Source organism: Tachysurus vachellii, chromosome 6 (genome assembly GCF_030014155.1).
Source record: "Tachysurus vachellii isolate PV-2020 chromosome 6, HZAU_Pvac_v1, whole genome shotgun sequence".
In the NCBI taxonomy this organism is placed as follows: Eukaryota; Metazoa; Chordata; class Actinopteri; order Siluriformes; family Bagridae; genus Tachysurus; species Tachysurus vachellii.
This window is the reverse complement of record NC_083465.1, coordinates 4,201,894-4,222,103: the sequence shown is the minus strand read 5'-3', so window position 1 is coordinate 4,222,103 and position 20,210 is coordinate 4,201,894. Positions and strand designations below refer to the sequence as shown.

The following is a 20,210-nucleotide window of genomic DNA, read 5'->3' as shown; positions in this document are numbered from 1 at the left end:
AGTAGAAACTGTGTCATCTGTGTATGGGGTGTTACCTTGGTCATTTTTCTGCATCGATCATTACAATGGGAAAATGTTTCATTACTAAGTGAAAAAAAATTAGAAATTGCCAAATTGTGCAGCTCACACAATTAGTCAGAGTCAGTGTACACGCATTTAAAGAAGACTCTCAACACTTTTAATGTAATTTTCTCATTATAATGTGTTTTTTTTTCGTACAACATGTTTTTTATTATAACAAGATAAAGATTATATTATAATTTTCTCATTATAATGGGACGACATGTTCTTGGTGATTGCATTGTGCACAGGAGAATTTGGAGAAATTGGATAGCAACAAAAACGGTCAAGACAATTGTGTGCTTTCACCGTTGTGGCAACAGATTGAGGAGGAAAGGTCAGGTGTCCACAATCGTTTGGCCATATAATGCATTTCACGAGTGTTTAAAACCATCCCAGCTACACCTCTGATGATGATGATGATGATGATGATGATGGTAATAAGTATTATTATTATTGTTGTTGTTGTTATTGTCATTGTCATTATTATTATCAATTTTAATATTATTATTATTATTGTTGTTGTTGTTGTTGTTGTTACTACTATTATTACTATTGCTACTTTAATATATTATTATTATTGATGTTGTTTTTATTGATGTTATTGTTATCATTGTGTTCTTAGACTGCCTGTTTAAAACAAGATTGTGAGTCTTTTCTTTAGAATTCGTGTTTTAATAGATCAATATTTCCATGAGTTTTATTAAAAAATAAAATAATAAATAAATAATAATAAAAGATTTATCAGTAGCGGTACAGAGCACCAGTGGGCGCGGCGTGGTGTTTGATTGGCTGATACATAATGATTGACAGCGTGTCTGTTCCCACACACCTACCTGACGCGCGGCGTGGTGTATGATTGGCTGATACGTATTGATTGACAGCGTGTCTGTTCCCACCCACCTGCCTGACGCGCGGTGACCAAGCCTTGCTACCTCTCGTGCTAAACTTTCACACTTTACACACCAGAGGACAGCGATAATGGCGGAACACGGACTGACAAACGAAGCCGCTGCAGCTGCCTGTAAAGATGGAAACCCGATCACTAAGGTAGACATGACATGAGTGTAATGTAAAGGTAATAAAGGTGGCTAAGAGATGCTAAGCTAGGCCTTATGTACCTAGCTAAAGTTGTGTAGCAGCTTGTAGAACAGATTAAAGTATTAAACCAAGTATTAAACCTTCATGAAGGTCTGAAATGAAATGTTTATTAAACTATTACAAGTTAAAACATCAGCTTTTACAATGAATACAGCATTAAGGCTGTTCTGTGATCCAGTCCTGTTCTGTTTCTGGGTATGAATTGAACAGTAAGTGTGTGTATATATATATATATATATATATATATATATATATATATATATATATATATATATATATATATATATATATATACACATGTATATATATATATATATATATATACACATGTATATACATATGTATGTGTGTGGAGGAAAATAGAGTTATTCTCTCTTTAATTTATCACAGTATAAAATTATGATGATGACATTCTGTACTTGCTTTGTGTTCGTCCAATCAAAGGCTCTCTAGAACTGATAAGCCCCGCCCACTTCCTTGTGTTTATACAGTATATGTGTGTGTGTGTGTGTATATATATATATATATATATATATATATATATATATATATATATATATATATATATATATATATATACACACACACACACACACGAATGTATGTATTAGATTAGATTAGATTCAACTTTATTGTCATTACACATGTACAAGTACAAGGCAACGAAGTGCAGTTTATGTCTAACCAGCATGCAATAGCAGCAAGTGCAGGATATACAATGTTTACATGAGTTAATAAATTAAATAAAATGGTTATTATAGGAGTAATTTACAGATGTGTATGTACTATAAACATAATTTACAGATGGCTATTACTATAAACTGAAATTTGCAGAAGGATATGTGCTGTACCAAAATATATGGCTATTACTATAAACAGTAATTTACAGATGTGTATGTACTATGAACATAAAATACATATAATATACATATGTATGTACATATATAAATGTGTGTGTAAGTGCAAGCGCATATATATATATATATATATATATATATATATATATATAATCTTTTTTTTGTCCTTTTTGTTTAGCTTTAGCTAGTTTGTTAAATTTCCTGTCCCATTGGTGAGTAACAATTCAACACAGCAGAATATGTACCTAGTTCCCACACAGCAGGACTACACATGGAGTACAGATAAAGCTGATTTGCATTATTTGTATGTCTGTGTCATGCCTTGGGTGTTTATCAAACCGGTTCTGATGATGGCTGGTGAGTTACGAGCCGTCGAGGTGTGAAGCGTTTTCGTAACGCGGTTTAATGGCGTAATTTTTTTTGTGTAGGATTTCATGATGCAGCAGACGATGCTTAGAGTAAAAGACCCGGTTAAGTCACTGGATTTCTACACACGCATCCTGGGAATGACGTAAGTAGTGCTGCTTTTGCGGTGTGTTACTGTGGAATGTTGAATAAGTCGGGTGAAATAAATAAAGAATTAGGCTTGATTTTTATAGTCTATGATGAGTTACTAAATATAAGTGAATGAATTATTGTCGTGCCTTGTCAAGACCCAGGAGATAAGTACGATGCAGACGAGAATGGAAATGAAATAAATGTAAACGTTTGGAACTCTTTCCAATCAAATTAGAGTGAAGGGAAGTTTCAGATTAGATTTTAAAAATTTTTTTTTTTTTTTTTTTTTTTGGTCTGTTAGCAAGTTGACGTCATGAGTTGTAAAACATGACAATGCCAAGACGCAAGAAGTATGCATTCTTTATAACTCTGGACAAAGAATCATGCGACTTTCTCCATTTCAAAACCGGTTCCTCTTCTATTCAGAGTCTCGTCTAACAGTCGCCGCTATGCAACACAACAGTGACTTCGAATCTTCTTGATTTAAGCCAGGAATTATTCTCTGTTGTTATTTTCATCCGGACATTTTGTATAAGAAAGGAATTTGGCAACTGGACCTTTACGATTTTTAGTTGCTGTGGAATGCTGCCAGTCCTGATCTTCTGTCTGCTTCAAACAAAACGTCATGTTTTTTTTGTTCAGGTTCCCCCCCATTTAACTTCCCTACATTGTGTATGGAGTTCTGCCGTTGGTTTTCAGATTCATGTTCAGGCACGTCGGCCTTCGGGACAATCCTTTTAACGGTGACTTGTAAAGAATTGAAATTAAAATCTAACAAATTTCAAAATCAAGGTCTGAAACTCGGACATGAAAAGTATCACGGTATTTACTTCTGGTACGGAGCGACAAATAGTGTGTAACATCTGTGATGCTATTACTTAAAGGTGCATTAGGTAAAATTAGTCAAGTTAGTTATTATTGAATCTTGTACTTTCTCTCTCGCTCCTGCCAATATTCATGAAGCTCCGCCCCCAACAATCTACATTGGCCAAAAGAGTTCCTTTAAAACTCTGAATATTTTACGTGTGTTTATTGTATCGGGTGCATTAACAAACATGTAGTCAGTGTAAATGATCTAAATAATCTAAATGAGCTCAGTGGTTTAGGTGTTGGTTTACTGATCAGAAGGTCATGAGTTTGAATCACAGGGCCACTCCTGGGCCCCTGAGCAAGGCCCTTTACCCTGAAATGCTCATCTGTATAATTGAGATAAATGTCAGTATAAATGATCTCTTGAGCTACACAGTGTATGTATTTGTGTATATATGTTGTATCTAACATCAGGGCTGTTCTCCAGAGTTAAATCCAGAAAACATTTGTTTGTTGTATCTGCGATGTCTTTAACAAGGAGCCGTCCTTCTAAATCCGTCAGTCTGAATTTATGAAACTTTTTTTTTTTACACTTCTTCCACAGTCTGCTGCAGAAAATCGATTACCCCTCCATGCACTTCTCTCTCTACTTTTTGGGTTATGAAGATAAAAAAGAAATCCCATCTGACATCAAGGAGAGGACGGCGTGGACCTTCTCGCGCCGAGCCACCATCGAGCTCACGCAGTAAGTGTGTAAGGAGCGAGGAACGACGATAACGTCAGCATGTCTTCTAACAGAAACAGCTGTGGAATTTAGGTCTGATTTCCTTTCTGGTTTATTCACAACTTTCTAAATCGGTAGGCTGATGAACTTAAACACCAGAGAACAAACTTGTACACTGTAAAACATCAGGACCTGTATTCATGATCATTATTAGTGTAAAGAGTTTCTCCTAGTGACGTAATGCGAAGTAAATTCTTTTCTACTAAATTCTTTTTCAGTTTCCCCTTAAAACTGAAAAGCAGGTCCTAGTAAAGATAAAAGTTATTCATAAAGCTTCTTCACCCTTAAAAGAGCTCAGAAGGTCAAACAGTGTAAGGAGAAGTGAGGAGGACTTTTAAGAGGATGAAGAGTTTCTTTATCAGAGGAGAAAATAGCTGAAAGATGAAGAGGGAGATGGAATGTATTGTATATAATATTTAATAATGATAGTGAGTTAATAAGATGATACAGATTAGATTGTGTAGGGATGATTTTTGTGACCAATCATATTGCAGGTTTTTTATATATATGTCATATAGAGATACACAAACGTCTCTGAAACAGAGCTGAAATGCCACGGAGTCAGAAATGATATAATTTGTCACTATGACAATTCTGCTCTGTGTTGGAGATGTTTACATTTATTACATACAGATATTAGAACATCTCTAATATGTTCATATGAACATGGAGACAAAGTCCAGGCTTAAAGGTGCCCTTCCACATAAAACCGTTTTTACTTGTATTTTTTGATATGTGTTAGGTCCATATGTGTTTGTGTTGTGTCGTGAATGTGAAAACGAACTGCTACAGTACCTCCCCGGTCAGTTCTAGCCACTTAAAAGAAATAAGGGGAGAAATCAGGTCAGTTAGAAAAGCTGCTCAGTGTGACGTAGTAATGATTGAGCTCATTACTATTCATGAGCTCTCCCACTTGAGACCGCGCCCCCAGAATTCGTGTAGCTCAGTGCATTACTTAGTGGCCCACAAAAGTAATGAAATACGTGTGGCAGGGCACCTTTAAAACAGACCAGATTATAAAAGCGCTTCTATTTTTTAAAGGTTTTTCTATTATTGGACAACTAATAAGTCTTCAAAAGAATGTGTCGCCTAGTAACAGGGTTAAGCCCCGCCCCCTCTTTAAAATAAAAGTTGTATTTTCCTTGTTCAGAGTTGCTCTTAAGATCAGATTCCTTGTTATAAATGTCTAATCTTAATTAGGAGCTTTCTGAGATCTTTATAAATTCTACTTTTTTCAAAGAGGGGACACATTCGAGGAAAACGATACATAGAGACAAGAACAGACCTTTATATTTGCTGTTACACAAAGTCCTGAAAACAAATTTGCTTTGGAACAATATTGCGTAATGATATTACATCATATCACTTAGAATTAAGTAAGTAATCCAAGAGTATAATCAGATTCATTCATTCATTCATTTTCTACCGCTTATCCGAACTACCTCGGGTCACGGGGAGCCTGTGCCTATCTCAGGCGTCATCGGGCATCAAGGCAGGATACACCCTGGACGGAGTGCCAACCCATCACAGCGCACACACACACACTCTCATTCACTCACGCAATCACACACTAGGGACAATTTTTCCAGAGATGCCAATCAACCTACCATGCATATCTTTGGACCGGGGGAGGAAACCGGAGTACCCGGAGGAAACCCCCGAGGCACGGGGAGAACATGCAAACTCCACACACACATAATCAGATTCATCTAAATGAAATGTAACGTGGAGTTTCTTTTGCTTTTCCAAGCATTTCATACTGATTACCAAATGATTGTTTTATTTTTCACTCTTTCGTTCCACTTTTGTTGTTTCTCTCATTGTGTGTGTGTGTGTGTGTGTGTGTAGTAACTGGGGTTCGGAGACAGATGAGATTCAGTCGTACCATAACGGAAACTCAGACCCTCGAGGTTTTGGTGAGTCCTGAATTTTTCTCAAATCTGCAATCAAAGCAAAACAAAATAGTGTGTGACTATCATGATTTGTTTTAATAAGACGTTTAAGGTCATTAATTATACATTTATCTCCTGTTATTTTCTGCATTTATTTACTTATTTGATTGTGAGTTGTGCGGATGTCCCGTGTGAGCGCAGTCTCACTCAATCCCGTTAGGACTGAGAGCATCACTGCCAGAATCTGTGTGTAAGTCGTGTGTGTGTGTTTACTGTGTTTCAGGTCACTTGGGAATCGCTGTGCCGGATGTTCACGCCGCCTGCAAGCTGTTCGAGGAGCAGGGAGTGACGTTTGTTAAAAAGCCTGATGACGGTGGGCTTCTGTCCTGTTCACTGTGTCAACTTCTCTTCTTTATCATGTAGAACTGATTACTGAGACGTTCATCACTTTACATCACAATCCTTCATGCTAGTTGTTTGTTTGTCTCTCTCTCTGTCTGTCTGTCTCTGTCTGTCTCTCTCTCTCTGTCTGTCTGTCTGTCTCTCTCGCTGTCTGTCTCTGTCTATCACTCTCTCTGTCTGTCTTTTTCTGTCTTGCTCTTCCTCTCTCTGTCTCTCTCTCTGTCTGTCTCTCTTGCTGTCTGTCTCTGTCTGTCTATCACTCTCTCTGTCTGTCTCTCTCTCTGTCTCTTTTTCTGTCTTGCTCTGCCTCTCTCTGTCTGTCTCTCTGTCTGTCTGTCTCTCTCTCTGTCTGTCTCTCTCTCTCTCTGTCTGTCTCTTTCTCTGTCTATCGCTCTCTGTCTGTCTCTCTTTGTCTGTCTTTTTCTGTCTTGCTCTGCCTCTCTCTGTCTGTTTCTCTCTCTCTCTCTCTCTCTCTCTCTCTCTCTCTCTCTCTCTCACCCACTCACCCCCTTGTCCCTTGTCTCTGTTGCAGGTAAAATGAAGGGTCTGGCTTTCATTCAGGACCCGGATGGCTACTGGATTGAGATTCTGAGCCCCAACAACATGGTGTCCATCACCTCGTAAGGACGCCGCCATAGCCATGTGATCAGCTAGCAAACGTTATCAGAGAAAGTTGGTGAAAAGAAAGCGAAAGAAATGAAAAACCGAGCCGTACTTTAATGACCTCAAACTTACGGAGAGGGCGAATCAGGAGAAGCTCACGACGAGGTGCAGCCAGTGTTGAACGGCCCGAACAGCCATGACGAGCCCATGAGATTTACCTACAAACTCATCACTGACAATTAAACACTAATTATTAAACATGGACTACATTCTAATCAATATGCTAACAAATATCACTTTAAACAGCTTTAGAGTCTTTCCTGTCACATTTTGTTTTGTTTAGAGTTATTCGAATGCCCTCTTCTACATGTTGCCAAAATTTATAGTAGATTTGGACAATAAAACAAAATCTCAACAAAATGCCTGAGTTTCTGGTTTTAAATCATTTTTTTTTTTATTATGGAGAAATGACTAAAAGCTAATTCAAGAAAAAAATCTTTTAATCGAGAATTACAGCAGAAGTTGAGGTGGAAATGGTGTAATTTGTATATCTGTAAGGATTTTTTTGTAAGATACAAGTAGAAAGAAAAATATACAGTTGATAAAGACAAAAGAAAGTCGTGTAAGAGTGTAAAAAAAAAAAAAAAAAGAAAACACTGTCCACCCACAAGCATCACTGCAATGCTATTAATCTTATGTTCATATGTAACAACACCAGTCGACCAAGGGAATGAAGATCTTTGAAGATTTCTTGCTAAATAGCACTCAGGATTCCTGAGCATCTAAACAACGTGGGAAGATGAATCACTTCAGGATCAATCTGTGAACATTGTTCTGCAAGAAGTGACTCCAGAGTTGTATTCAGATGCAATAGCACAAATATCTTGAGATCTAAGATCTGTTTGGTTCGGATTATATTATGTATCTGATTTAAATGTGCAGTGAAATAACACTTTGAGATCCCACTGTTGTCATACGGTAGAAACTCCAGAAGCTTTTGTATAAAAAGCCTAGACGTTTTTAAAATATTTGTCTGGGAATGTCAGCTGTCAACTGCTCATTGTCACTGCTTATCACATTGTCACTGCTTATCACATTGTCAGTCATCACATTGTCAGTCATCACATTGTCAGTCATCACATTGTCCCTGTCATCACATTGTCAGTTATCATATTGTCAGTCATCGCATTGTCAGTCATCACATTGTCCCTGTCATCACATTGTCAGTCATCACATTATCCCAGTCATCACGTTGTCCGTCATCATATTGTCCGTCATCACATTATCCCTGTCATCTCATTGTCAGTCATCACATTATCCCAGTCATTAGATTATCCTAGTCATCACATTGTCCGTCATCATATTGTCCCTGTCATCACATTATCCCTGTCATCACATTGTCAATTATCACATTGTCAGTCATCGCATTGTCAGTCATCACATTATCCCAGTCATCACATTATCCCAGTCATTGTCCCTGTCATCACATTGTCAGTTATCACATTGCCAGTCATCGCATTGTCAGTCATCACATTATCCCTGTCATCACATTGTCAGTCATCATGTTGTCCCTGTCATCACATTGTCAGTCGTCACATTGTCCCCATCTCTGACAAGAAGGGGACAACGTGAAGTGCATGATTTTATGCATTGTGCTGTTATACGATCAGAGTGCAGCTATTCCTAATAAAGTGGTCGGTGAATACACAACAATATCAACACTGCATAACAAACCAAGATTTGTGAACGTCAGATGGACAGAAAGCGAGTTACAGACGATTTGACCCGAGTATAACGTCATCTCCCCATTGACCCTCCGAACATGGTGGGTAGATTTGGACCATAGATATCTACACCTAGATGTCGCCTTGGGGTTCTAAAAATGCGTCAAAACTGCCGCCATCTTGGAACAGGGGTCTTGTACTTCAAATGCATGCACGATGCCGGACTTCTGTCCTGCGTTTGGATGTTCAAGAACGAAATCTAAAAACCAGAAAGCAAGGGATTACATTTCACAGGTGAGAATGTGTTTTATGATATTGAATTTTACGGAATTATATTTCTGGTTACGTTTGGTTTGTTTCAGTCCCTGGTTAACGACCGCAGGTAATCCATGATAGTTACCCATTCGTTTTTGACAGGAAAACCCATATATATATATATAGATATATATATATATATATATATATATAGATATATATATATATATATAGATGTCGCCTTGTATAGGGCAGTACATTGGAGCGAATGCGTCAACTGAGCCGCCATCTTGGTACGGGGGACCCCCTCCTCTTAATGCATTAGCGTCAATGTAGGCAAAGAAATAAAATCACCATAAATCGTCATGAATGCGATTTCTAGTTTTTTTTGGTTCGTTCCAAAGGTCAGACATGTATTTATCATTAAGTCCAGAGAAAATTTAAGGTTTTGATATTAAGACAATCTACTTTTTCCACAATATAATGCATAGTGCTAGTAGGTTTAAGTTTATTACTTACATTCTTCCACTTGAGTAAACTTCAAATGAACAATCACTACTTACCTTATAGCCTACTGCATGTAACACTGCTACAATGGTGTGACTATACATGTTCATTTAAACATTTAAATTGTATTGGTTTATTAAATATGATACACAAAGCAATTTGCAGGTGGAAGCAAATCACAAATTTGAGAGGAACATAATGTGAACGTTAGATAGTTGAGGTGCCAAAGACTGTTCAATCTTTTATTTATTCTTTTCCCACAATACTTTTGCCACATTAAATAAGTATGTACTAAACTCACATAAACCAAAAAAAAAAAAAAAACACAAAGTTTGACTTTGAGGCTGAACTGCCAACCTAACTGGTGACATCTTTCCAGGACTGTCAGCTGAGTTAACTATTTTAAAAAAAAAGTGTTTAGTGCTGCAACTGCAACTCGTCTCTGTTTATCACTTGGGAATCTACAAACAGATTCAGATTCAGATTATTTTATTTAATGCCATGTCAGCAATCAAAAGCTATTTTCATGGCAAAATTCAATTACAAAAACGCAAATATCATATAAATGCAATAAAAACAAAACAAATATAAACAGCAAGTCATATTATACAATTTTTTTTTATTTTAATTAACATACGATAAAAAAAAAATCCAAACCCTTTTCAGACATAATCTGATTAAATATGTCTTTAAGTGAAGTGACTTGATAAAAGAGCATTCTGCTTGTGTTAAGTCCAGGACAATCTAATAAAATATGTTTGACAGATAAGGGAATCTTACAGAACATACATAAAGTTGGGTCTTTTCACCTTTACTCAAAAAAGCATGGGTCAATTTTTAATGTCCTTATTAAGAGCTTCAGAATCTACAAACATTGTCTGTTTTCCTAACTGTCAAAAACTAATGGGTAACTAGCATGGATTACCTGCGGTCGTTAACCAAGGACTAAAACAAACCAACGGAACAAGAAATATAATTTCCTAACATTGAATATCATAAAACACATTCTCATTTCACAAGTGCCAACAGAATTCTCATTCCAAACGCAGCACAGAAGTCCGGCATCGTCCATGCATTTGAGGTAAAGGAGCACCGTACAAAGATGGCGGCGGTTTTGGCGCATTTTGAGGACCCCAATGAGACATCTAGTGTATAGATATCTATGGGAAAACCGACAATGTTTGTAGATTCTGAAGCTCTTAATAAGGACATTAAAAATTGACCCATGCTTTTTTGCTTGAAGGTGAAGACCCAACTTTATGTATGTTCTGTAAGATTCACTTATCTGTCAAACATATTTTATTAGATTGTCCTGGACTTAACACAAGCAGAATGCTCTTTTATCAAGTCACTTCACTTAAAGACATATTTAATCAGATTATGCCTGAAAAGGGTTTGGATTTTTTTTTTTATATCGTATGTTAATTTAAAAAAAATTGTATAATATGACTTGATGTTTATATTTGTTTTGTTTTTATTGTATTTATATGATATTTGTGTTTTTGTAATTGAATTTTTGCCATGAAAATAGCTTTGATTGCTGACATGGCATTAAATAAAATAATCTGAATCTGAATCTGTTTGTAGATTCCCAAGTGATAAACAGAGACGTCATTATATTTTGAAAAAGTAGATTATCTTAATATCAAAACTTTAAATTTTCTCTGGACTCAATGATAAATACATGTCTGACATTTGGAACGAACCAAAAAAAACCTAGAAAATCGCATTCATGACGATTTATGGTGATTTTATTCCCGTTAGACCTTTGCCTACGTTGACGCTGATGCATTAAAGAGGAGGGGGTCCCCTGTTCCAAGATGGCGGCTCTATTGACGCATTCGTTCCAATGAACTGCCGTAACCAAGGCGACAAGCTAGTGGTGCTCCTCGCCACAAGATGGCGGTAAACCGGTTCCGTCAACAAGCGACCTTTCTCTGAAAACATCCTGTTCAGCAGCAAAATATAATGAACCTGTCCTTCCTGTGAGCTTACGTTTAGTCGGCAGTAACGAAAATTAGTGATTCTTACAAAGCTGGAGTTTAACAAACCACTGGTTTTTGGTTAGCTGTTTGGTGAGTACAACGTTTTATTGACATCTTTAGCGCTGGATAAAATAGATAGCTGTGCTAAAAGGAGCTAAATGAATGCTAATCAAGCCTTTAGCAAACAGGAATATGGGTCGCTTTTTACCGTCTTGCACGCTTTGCTTATTTGTCGCCAGGATATTTTTTTATTTTAATACAGAAAACAAACGTAAACATGGAATTTAACTCAGCTCCGTGGTGAATAGCGTTGTTTTATTCCTACCCGTTTTCTTAAGTCCCGCCTCCTTTACTATGATTGGTTAATAGTGTTACTCGCTACCGCCTGTCAAAGACGCTGTAGGCTACTATTGGTCAAGTGAAATCGGAATGCGGGTGGGTAAAAAAAATATTTTGAACAAAATGCGTTTTGGGTACATTTTTGTATTTTGATATTTAAAATGAAAACCTTAATCACACAGTTACAGGTGGGGTTTCGGCAAAGATGTGATAGATGTAATCACAGCCGTCCATAATACCATTCTACTGAGATTTGGGATTGTAAAGATGTATGCGTTTGTTTCGGTTTTTCAAGGTTGCCAGGTCAGGGTTTTAAAATCCCTCCTAAAGGGAGCCACGAATCCGCCCAAAATTGAACACACAGCATTTTGAGCTAAAAAAAAAAAAAATAGATACGAAGCAACATCGGTTTGCCATCAAACAAGCTCCAAAAAAAAGTTTAGCTAACATATTGGATATTATCTTAGTAAGGAGACAAACCTAGTGTAATTATACCAGAATGCATTTAACATCTCGAATTTGATTGGTCAGACGGGGCGCTTCGTTGATGACGTAATGACGCTGTAGTATGAAATAAACGGTTATGTGCTGGTTAGAATTTGTTCCTATATGTTTTATAGTCACATCTCAATCACAGCTTAATCTACAGACAGCACACAGGTTACTAGATGTAGTGAAATGAATGAGAACAAAAAATCTACAAATGATATAATACTAGTAATAGAATTTACAAAAAAAAAAAAAAAATTTAAAAAAGTATCCATATGGAACAGTACGAGTTTTTCCCAGGAAAGAGGGATCTCCCAAATAGAGGAATTTTTTTTACGCTCTTTGGTTTCAGGAAAATTCGATCTTATTATAAATAATTAAAGTGCATGACATGTCGATCATCAATAAATCACGCGTCTTCGTTGTTGACAAATTGCTCTGATGTAAGCAAACTTTTAGACACACACACAAAAAAAGACCTTGTGCGTCGTTAGCAGCGCTCCATCGCGTGTTGTGTTCTATCACATCCCTCCTTCTGTATAACTAACTAATAAGGAACTAATAAGAAAACCAGTGCTGTGCCTTCGAATGTTTAATATAATGTAAAATAGTTTGACTAGAGTTTGTACTACGTTCAACACCGAGGACTAGTAATAATATATAATGCACTCTGGATGGGTCGGCAGTCATCATGCCAGAGGGAACCGTGGGAAGTCTGTTCAGACAGTAACCCGAGCTCATCCTCGCCACCATGCTGCCCTGATGATGATGATGATGATATTCGTATTACAGAAAAAGCACAAGTAAACATCTTGCATATCAGATCTGTCCATTTATAAGTGATTATATTAATTTATTAGAAAACAAGGTTGTGTTCTTCATATCCTAGCTTTGGATCTTTTCCTTTTCTCCCAGTCAACACTGCTTGACATGTTTTGTTTTTTAAATATATAAGTAAAAGCAATGTCTTTCTTTTTTTCTTTTCCCCCCAGATGTAAGTAGCAGCCATGAGCGACAGTCACCCACTGCGCACGCTGGGCTCGGCGGCCGAGGTCGACCACATGCACCTTCTCTCGGAGCAGCTTGCAGCGCTGGTTCCTGCTGAGGAATACAGTGACGTTACCTTTGTGGTGGAGGAGAAGCGGTTTCCTGCTCACAGGGTCATCCTGGCTGCTCGCTGTCAGTACTTCAGGTAACGTTCCACACATTTCGATCACATTTCTAATGTTTGTTCTTATAATTAATGATAGTGATGCAATTTTAAGATGTTTGTAAACACAACCTGGTCTGGTTATGTTCATCAGAGCCCTTTTGTACGGCGGGATGAGGGAGTCTCAGCCTCAAGCCGAGGTCCGTCTGGAGGACACTCGTGCGGAGGCGTTCTCCATGCTCCTGCGCTATCTGTACACAGGCAGAGCCAACCTGAGCGAAGCCAAAGAGGAAACGCTGCTGGACTTCCTGGGCTTGGCGCACCGCTATGGTCTCCAGCCACTAGAGGCCTCCACCTGTGACTACCTGCGCACGCTGCTCAACGCACAGAACGTAAGTCTGATCTTCGACGTGGCCAGTCTGTACCATCTAAGCAGCCTGGCAGAGGCCTGCTGTTCCTTCATGGACCGGCACGCTGTGGAGGTGCTCAAGTCCGACGGCTTTCTCGCACTCTCCAAGGTGAGCGAGGAGGAGACACGCTGTACATTGCATGCAGACTCTATTACTTAATACTAATAATTATCATAACGGCAACAGAGATCTATGTTTTGCTGTTCATCTAGGGAGATTTATTATTTATTAAATATACATTGTAAAAAAATTATAATTATTATTATTATATTTTTTATTAATATTATTCATTTAATTAGGCATAACATTTTTTTTCCCCTTCAGAATTTATCGTTTTATTTTAGCACGGTGTTCAAATAGGTGAAAGTGAAATTTCTTTAATTATTTATTTGATTTTCTGTACTATGTTATAAAAAATGACAAAAAACCATCACCATTAGTAATTACTGTTAGTCGACGATAATTGAAACAAAAAAAAAAGGGTTAAGTACTTTATAATAGATGATCAGGACTTTAAGAACAGTTATTAAAAAAAATGTTTTCTTTTATTTAATGATTTAGAGAAATTTTGTTCGTGTGGTTTTAATTTGTTTTCTCATTTCCAGTTCCTCTCCCCCCCCCTCCCCCCACCCCCACCCAGCTTGGCACTATGGTTTTCTCTGGTTATAGGATGTGTTTCCATATCAGAGTGAAAATCAGAACAGTTCTCATCTCAGTTCTCAGACTCATATTTCTGAAACCCCATATACACACATGTATGAGATCTGGGGATTAGTAGATAGCAGTAATAACTGGACTCGGGTTTTGTCTCATTTTGCGTCTCTCTTCCTCGTTCTGTTTCAGTCGGCCCTGCTGACCGTGGTGCAGAGAGACTCGTTTGCGGCGAGCGAGAGAGAGATCTTCCAGGCGCTGTGTCGCTGGTGCAAACAGAACAGCGAGGACCCCGACGCACGCGAGGTGATGTCTGCTGTGCGGCTGCCTCTGATGAGCCTGTCTGAGATGCTGAACGTTGTCCGACCTTCCGGCCTCCTGAGCGCAGACGAGCTGCTCGACGCCATCCAGACACGCTCAGAGAGGAGGGATATGGAGCTCAACTACCGCGGCATGCTCGGTGCGTCTTTATTTACTCTATACTCCGGTCAAAACCTTTCTCTTTGGTCGTGGAGCTCACACACAATAGCTTTGAAATAGATCACCGTCCAAGGAAGAGACAGAAATTAGGAAAAAGATGAGAAATAATTTGACTCGCTTCAGAACGGCACAGTTCTGTATTTGTGTATTCCCTCATGTACATAATTTCGCTCTCCTCTATCATCAGTCACTTTCCACACGGAGAGGATGAGGGTTAACATGCACTTCCTTTTCCTTTTGACTGACAGGGAAGAGAAAGCATGATGTCCTGCATACACTTGTCACATTAGGTCCTGATCACAGACATCGTTTGAACCCATTGTTGCAAGCTTTATGTTTTACTACCATTAAAAAGCTTATTAACATCTGAAAGCAAGCAGTTAGTATACAACATCCTTATTTATTTGCTACGTTATTCAGTTTTACCCCCGGGGCAGACTCGTGTAAGAGGCGTGGCTCAAAAACAAAAGGTGGAACTGTTTACTGAAACAGTTGGTTGATGATTTCACTTGAACAAAGCCTTTTCTTTCTATTCATTTTTACAAGGAATCACCATGAGCCTCTTTGCTCAAACACAGACGCACACTTTGTCCCCTAGCATGCCTTATCTAATCTAGAAAACAGCGTCTATTTTGATTGTAGTTGCTCTTTTATTTAATTTCCTGTCGGCTTGTCAGGGAAGTTTGCTATATGTACATTTGGAGGGTCGAAAGATCGAGTAAGTATCGTCTTTGCCCCGTGTCTCAAAGTGTAGTCATAAAAAAAGTCAGCTCTTTACTCGTCTTTCAAAAGCCCACTTTAATAAGACGTTTTCTAAAGCACAAATTGTACAGTAGACGCTGTTTAATCAGATCATGAAGTTTTTCCAGGCAGGTTTTTGGTCACGAGTGTTGACTTTGAAGCTATAACCTGTGTTTTACAAACTGTATGTGTTTGCTGTACCGGCGATCCTTTTCTTCTCCACACCGGATGCTTTATTAGTGTTATTGCTGTGTGTGTTTGTAGTCCCAGAAGAGAACATAGCCACGATGAAGCACGGAGCCGTGGTAGTGAAAGGAGAACTGAAGTCGGCTCTGCTGGACGGAGACACTCAGAACTACGACCTGGACCACGGCTTCACCAGACACCCGATAGAGGAGGACGGACGAAGCGCAGGGATCCAGATCCGTCTGGGCCAGCCGTCCATCATCAACCACATCCGTCTGCTGCTTTGGGATAAAGACAGCAGGTACGATTTCCCCCCCCATTCATTGCCTACCCTAGTTTACATCTATCTATGTCTATTCTCTGTACATACACTGTATATTATCTTGATTACTGTTGTACCTACACTGTACATAATGTACCCATTCGCACAGACTTTTTTTTTACACGTTGTGTTGTGTATTTTTTACTAGCAAATATTAGGTAGTATGACATATGTTTACATATTTATCTGCACTTGTTCCTTTTCATATTGTTTTACTATTTGCACTTCTGGTAGATGGCAAACGGTATTACGTTACCATGTATCTGTACCTAATGACAGTATCTGTCTGTCTCTGTATGTCGCTGGATTTGTTCCTTATTGTAGCTGAAATTAAATCGAGATCGAATTCAATTATCTTCTTCTCAGATCCTACTCTTACTACATCGAGGTGTCTATGGACGAGCTGGACTGGGTGCGAGTGGTGGATCACTCCAAGTTCCTGTGTCGCTCCTGGCAGAACCTTTATTTCCAAGCGCGGGTCTGCAGGTTAGTGTTGCTTCACACCGCCACCTTGTGGGCTAACAGTGAAATAATAATAACAATAATAATAATAATAATACAGCATTTGGCTTTTCATATCATTAGTCCACTTGGTAAGATTTCAATTATGGTCTTGTGTCTTATTTGGGATTTGTACAGGTTTATCCGTGTTGTCGGGACACACAACACTGTCAACAAGGTCTTCCATTTGGTGGCTCTGGAATGTATGTTCACACAGCGTCCCTTCATCCTGGAGAACGGCCTCCTGGGTAACGTGCTCGATTATTATCTCGATCCTGTATGTGTGCTCTGTGTAATTTCTAAAAAAAAAAAAAAAGAGAGAAATACATCGTTTGCTTCATCGTGAATGGACTCGTATGTACACAGATGAATTAATAATCATAATAATCATGATTTTGAATATCTTTCTAGTCCCCAGTGAGAACGTAGCGACTGTGAAAGCGTGTGCGAGCGTAGTGGAAGGCGTGAGCCGCTGTAGAAATGCCCTGTTAAACGGAGACACGAGCCACTACGACTGGGACTCGGGGTACACCTGCCATCAGCTGGGCTCCGGAGCCATTGTCATCCAGCTCGCCCAGCCTTACCTGCTCAGCTCCATGAGGTACGATCACACCTTGTTCATTCCATTAAGAGCCAGAGACTTACTGTATATTAGGAATTAAGCTGGGTATGGTACAGTTGGTCAGAATAGACTTACACATATTAGGAAGATCAATTTCGTGGAGTTTTAAGTCTTCGAGGTTGATGGGTTTCGTTTCAGTTTAAAAGTCTCGGATTGTTATGTTCAGTAGCGTCAGATCTTACGACTTATAAAAGCAAGGGATAGAAAATACCGACTCGTGAATTTCTGTTTATGGAAGATAGTAGAAAAGGGCAAGGTCACATGATTAAAATAAACCATTCTAGAATTTAGTGAATAGATTAATGTCTGTTTTGCTCTCTGAGATACGCATTGTGTGTGTGTGTGTGTGTGTGTGTAGGTTGTTGTTATGGGACTGTGATGAGCGAAGTTACAGTTACTATGTGGAGGTCTCCACTAATCAGCAGCACTGGGTCAGGGTGGTGGATCGGACTCGAGTGGCATGCAGGTGGGTTTTACACTTTTCTTCTCACTTGTGTTTCGGTTTACTCGCATCAGACTGTAGTTTGGCCATCAGGGTGCCAAAATTTACAGTTTAGCAATATCAAGGACAACTGAATAATGTTTTTATGCTTTCTGTGCTAAAACAACCTTCAAACCAAACCACATTTCGGTGTTGAAGAACGTCAACGCTCTCTCTCTCTCTCTCTCCTCTGCGTAGGTCTTGGCAGACTCTGCGTATTGAGAGACAGCAAGCTTCGTTCATTCGCATTGTGGGGACGCACAACACTGCTAATGAGGTGAGAAAGAGGTCCCTGATTCTTTTCGTCTCTTTTGTCAGTTTCTCAGGAATAAGACAAACTGAATTTTTGTCTTCTTAACATTACCAGAGAGAAAAATAGGGCCGGTGAAGGAACGACTTTATATAAATATATCGTCGCTGTCGGGCGGAAACCTCGTATGTCCAAATTTGGTCAATTTCATATTTTTTCACATATCGATGCTATTGGTCAGTCCCCACGTGGGTCTGTTATTTTTACAAGTTATTAACCAATCTAAAGTCTTGAAAATAGCTTGAGCGCAAATCTCTTAACTCCATTGGACACCGCAGACTTTACTGAACACTGCTGGCAGCAGCGACATCTGTGTCCGTACCGTTCTTATCAATGACATCATAATCTCGTATCTCACTGCTCCCAAGTCATAAAGCTTGTATCTCCGATAAAACGTGACTTTGGGAAAATGTCGTGTTAATGTTGGTACACAACAGTATATGATAGCAATATAAGGTATAATAACAACTTTAACGATACAATGTTTAATAACTCAAAATACGGCGTTTTTTTTAATTTCCCGACAAATAATGGTTTTGGAGATACGAGGATTCTGCCCGACAGCGACGATATATTAATAGTGGTTTGTATAAGGGTCGTAATTGTTTTTTTTTTTGTTTGTTTTTTTTTATTGAAGAATGTTGCATCCTTTTTTTCTCGATTTATTGTTATATTCCATGTCAGCAGACTCTTTATATTTTTCTCTTTTAAAGTTATTGACTTCAAATCATGTGAATCATTCTCAAGAACTGATTCAAATGATTTGATTCTTTTGAACATAACGTAGTACTTTATTACTTATTTGTGAAAATGTCTGAAGGCTGGACTAAGTAAAGTATATTTATGTTTGTATTTTAATGAGTTTAAGTGTAGGTTTGTATAGTGCCTGTTTTTTGTTTTTTTAAATACATATTTCAAGTTTTAAATCCATATTACAGATTTTAAGTATATGATCATGATGGATGCTCTTACTCAATAATGATTTTTCTTTCTTTCTTTTTCATTTCTCTTCTCTACAGGTGTTTCACTGTGTGCACTTTGAATGCCCGGCTCAGCTAGACAACGAGGTGAAAGAGGGCACACCGGGCTTGGATCACCCAAACCAAGATCACAGCACCCAGCATGATCAGCAGTCCCAGCCCCAGGGCTTCTGCTCCCAGAGATCCAGCACTTCATCCTTGCACACAGGAATGTGAATCTTGCCGTGTACTCAAACATATGCGTACAACAAAAACGCATCAGTCACTTACGTCATAGATTTTGTGTTCCAGCATCACATGCTGCTAATAGTAAATAAAATATATTTATAATAAAATTCCTTAGTTCTAGTAATGGAGATGGTATTTATGAAGGCATTGCTGTATATAAGCACTTAGTTTATTCTGTTCCATCTACCACACAAGCTTTGAAGTCTTTTTATTGTGAATACCTTCCTAGAATGTTTCATGGTTTTTAACGTGTTGTTTTTTCCTTGATGAATGCATGATGTTTGAAGTGAAAATATAAGAAAAAAATAGTATTTTCTCTTTTTTCTTTTATTATTATTATTAGTAGTAGTAGTAGTAGTAGTAGTAGTAGTAGTAGTAGTAGTAGTAGTATATGTAAATGACACAGTGAGACATCAGTCAAGAAACCGAGGCAGTTTGTAGATACATTCAATGTCATAGTTGCTATTATATATTGCGTAATAGAAATTATAGCCTATGTAAATTCTATTATTAAACATTTAATAATAGAATTTATATATTTAATAGTTATTTAGCAGTTTTCTATTTGACTTTACGGTGTCTGGACTTTGTACGTTTACAGTGGTACAAGGAATAAACAACGAAGACATGTTTATAGCTGCTGTAACATAAGTGATACTGTTAATTATCTTAAAGAAGAGACACATATCTCATTTTGTGAAGTGGTGTGATAGGAAAAAGTCCTGCTTTATTCATTTTTATTCGAGGAATCGATTCACCTGCTGAATCCTTAAGCATTCTGTAACGTATACAAAGAATTACGAAGTGACTCGTTCAGCTACAATGACGATTCAGATGAAGTG

General features: G+C 38.2%; 2 protein-coding genes across 3 annotated transcripts; both read left to right on the top strand.

Annotated features, from left to right (window-relative positions):
- The first annotated feature begins 947 nt into the window (after positions 1-947).
- On the top strand, positions 948-7,427 carry glo1 (glyoxalase 1). The gene is made up of 6 exons (XM_060871807.1): positions 948-1,110; positions 2,447-2,529; positions 3,931-4,071; positions 5,959-6,026; positions 6,286-6,375; positions 6,937-7,427. The coding sequence occupies exons 1-6, from the start codon at positions 1,042-1,044 to the stop codon at positions 7,026-7,028; spliced, it is 543 nt and encodes a 180-aa protein (XP_060727790.1). The 5' UTR covers positions 948-1,041; the 3' UTR covers positions 7,029-7,427.
- Positions 7,428-11,413: 3,986 nt separating this feature from the next.
- btbd9 (BTB (POZ) domain containing 9) lies at positions 11,414-19,679 on the top strand. Of its 2 annotated transcripts, none has more exons than XM_060871805.1 (11): positions 11,414-11,568; positions 13,299-13,498; positions 13,611-13,848; positions 14,710-14,977; positions 16,003-16,225; positions 16,613-16,732; positions 16,886-16,995; positions 17,159-17,348; positions 17,728-17,835; positions 18,049-18,127; positions 19,180-19,679. In XM_060871805.1, the coding sequence occupies exons 2-11, from the start codon at positions 13,314-13,316 to the stop codon at positions 19,354-19,356; spliced, it is 1,698 nt and encodes a 565-aa protein (XP_060727788.1). In that variant the 5' UTR covers positions 11,414-11,568; positions 13,299-13,313; the 3' UTR covers positions 19,357-19,679. The 2 variants fall into 2 exon arrangements, with proteins under 2 accessions (XP_060727788.1, XP_060727787.1); XM_060871804.1 differs by having other exon boundaries at positions 13,611-13,974.
- The last annotated feature ends 531 nt before the right edge of the window (positions 19,680-20,210 follow it).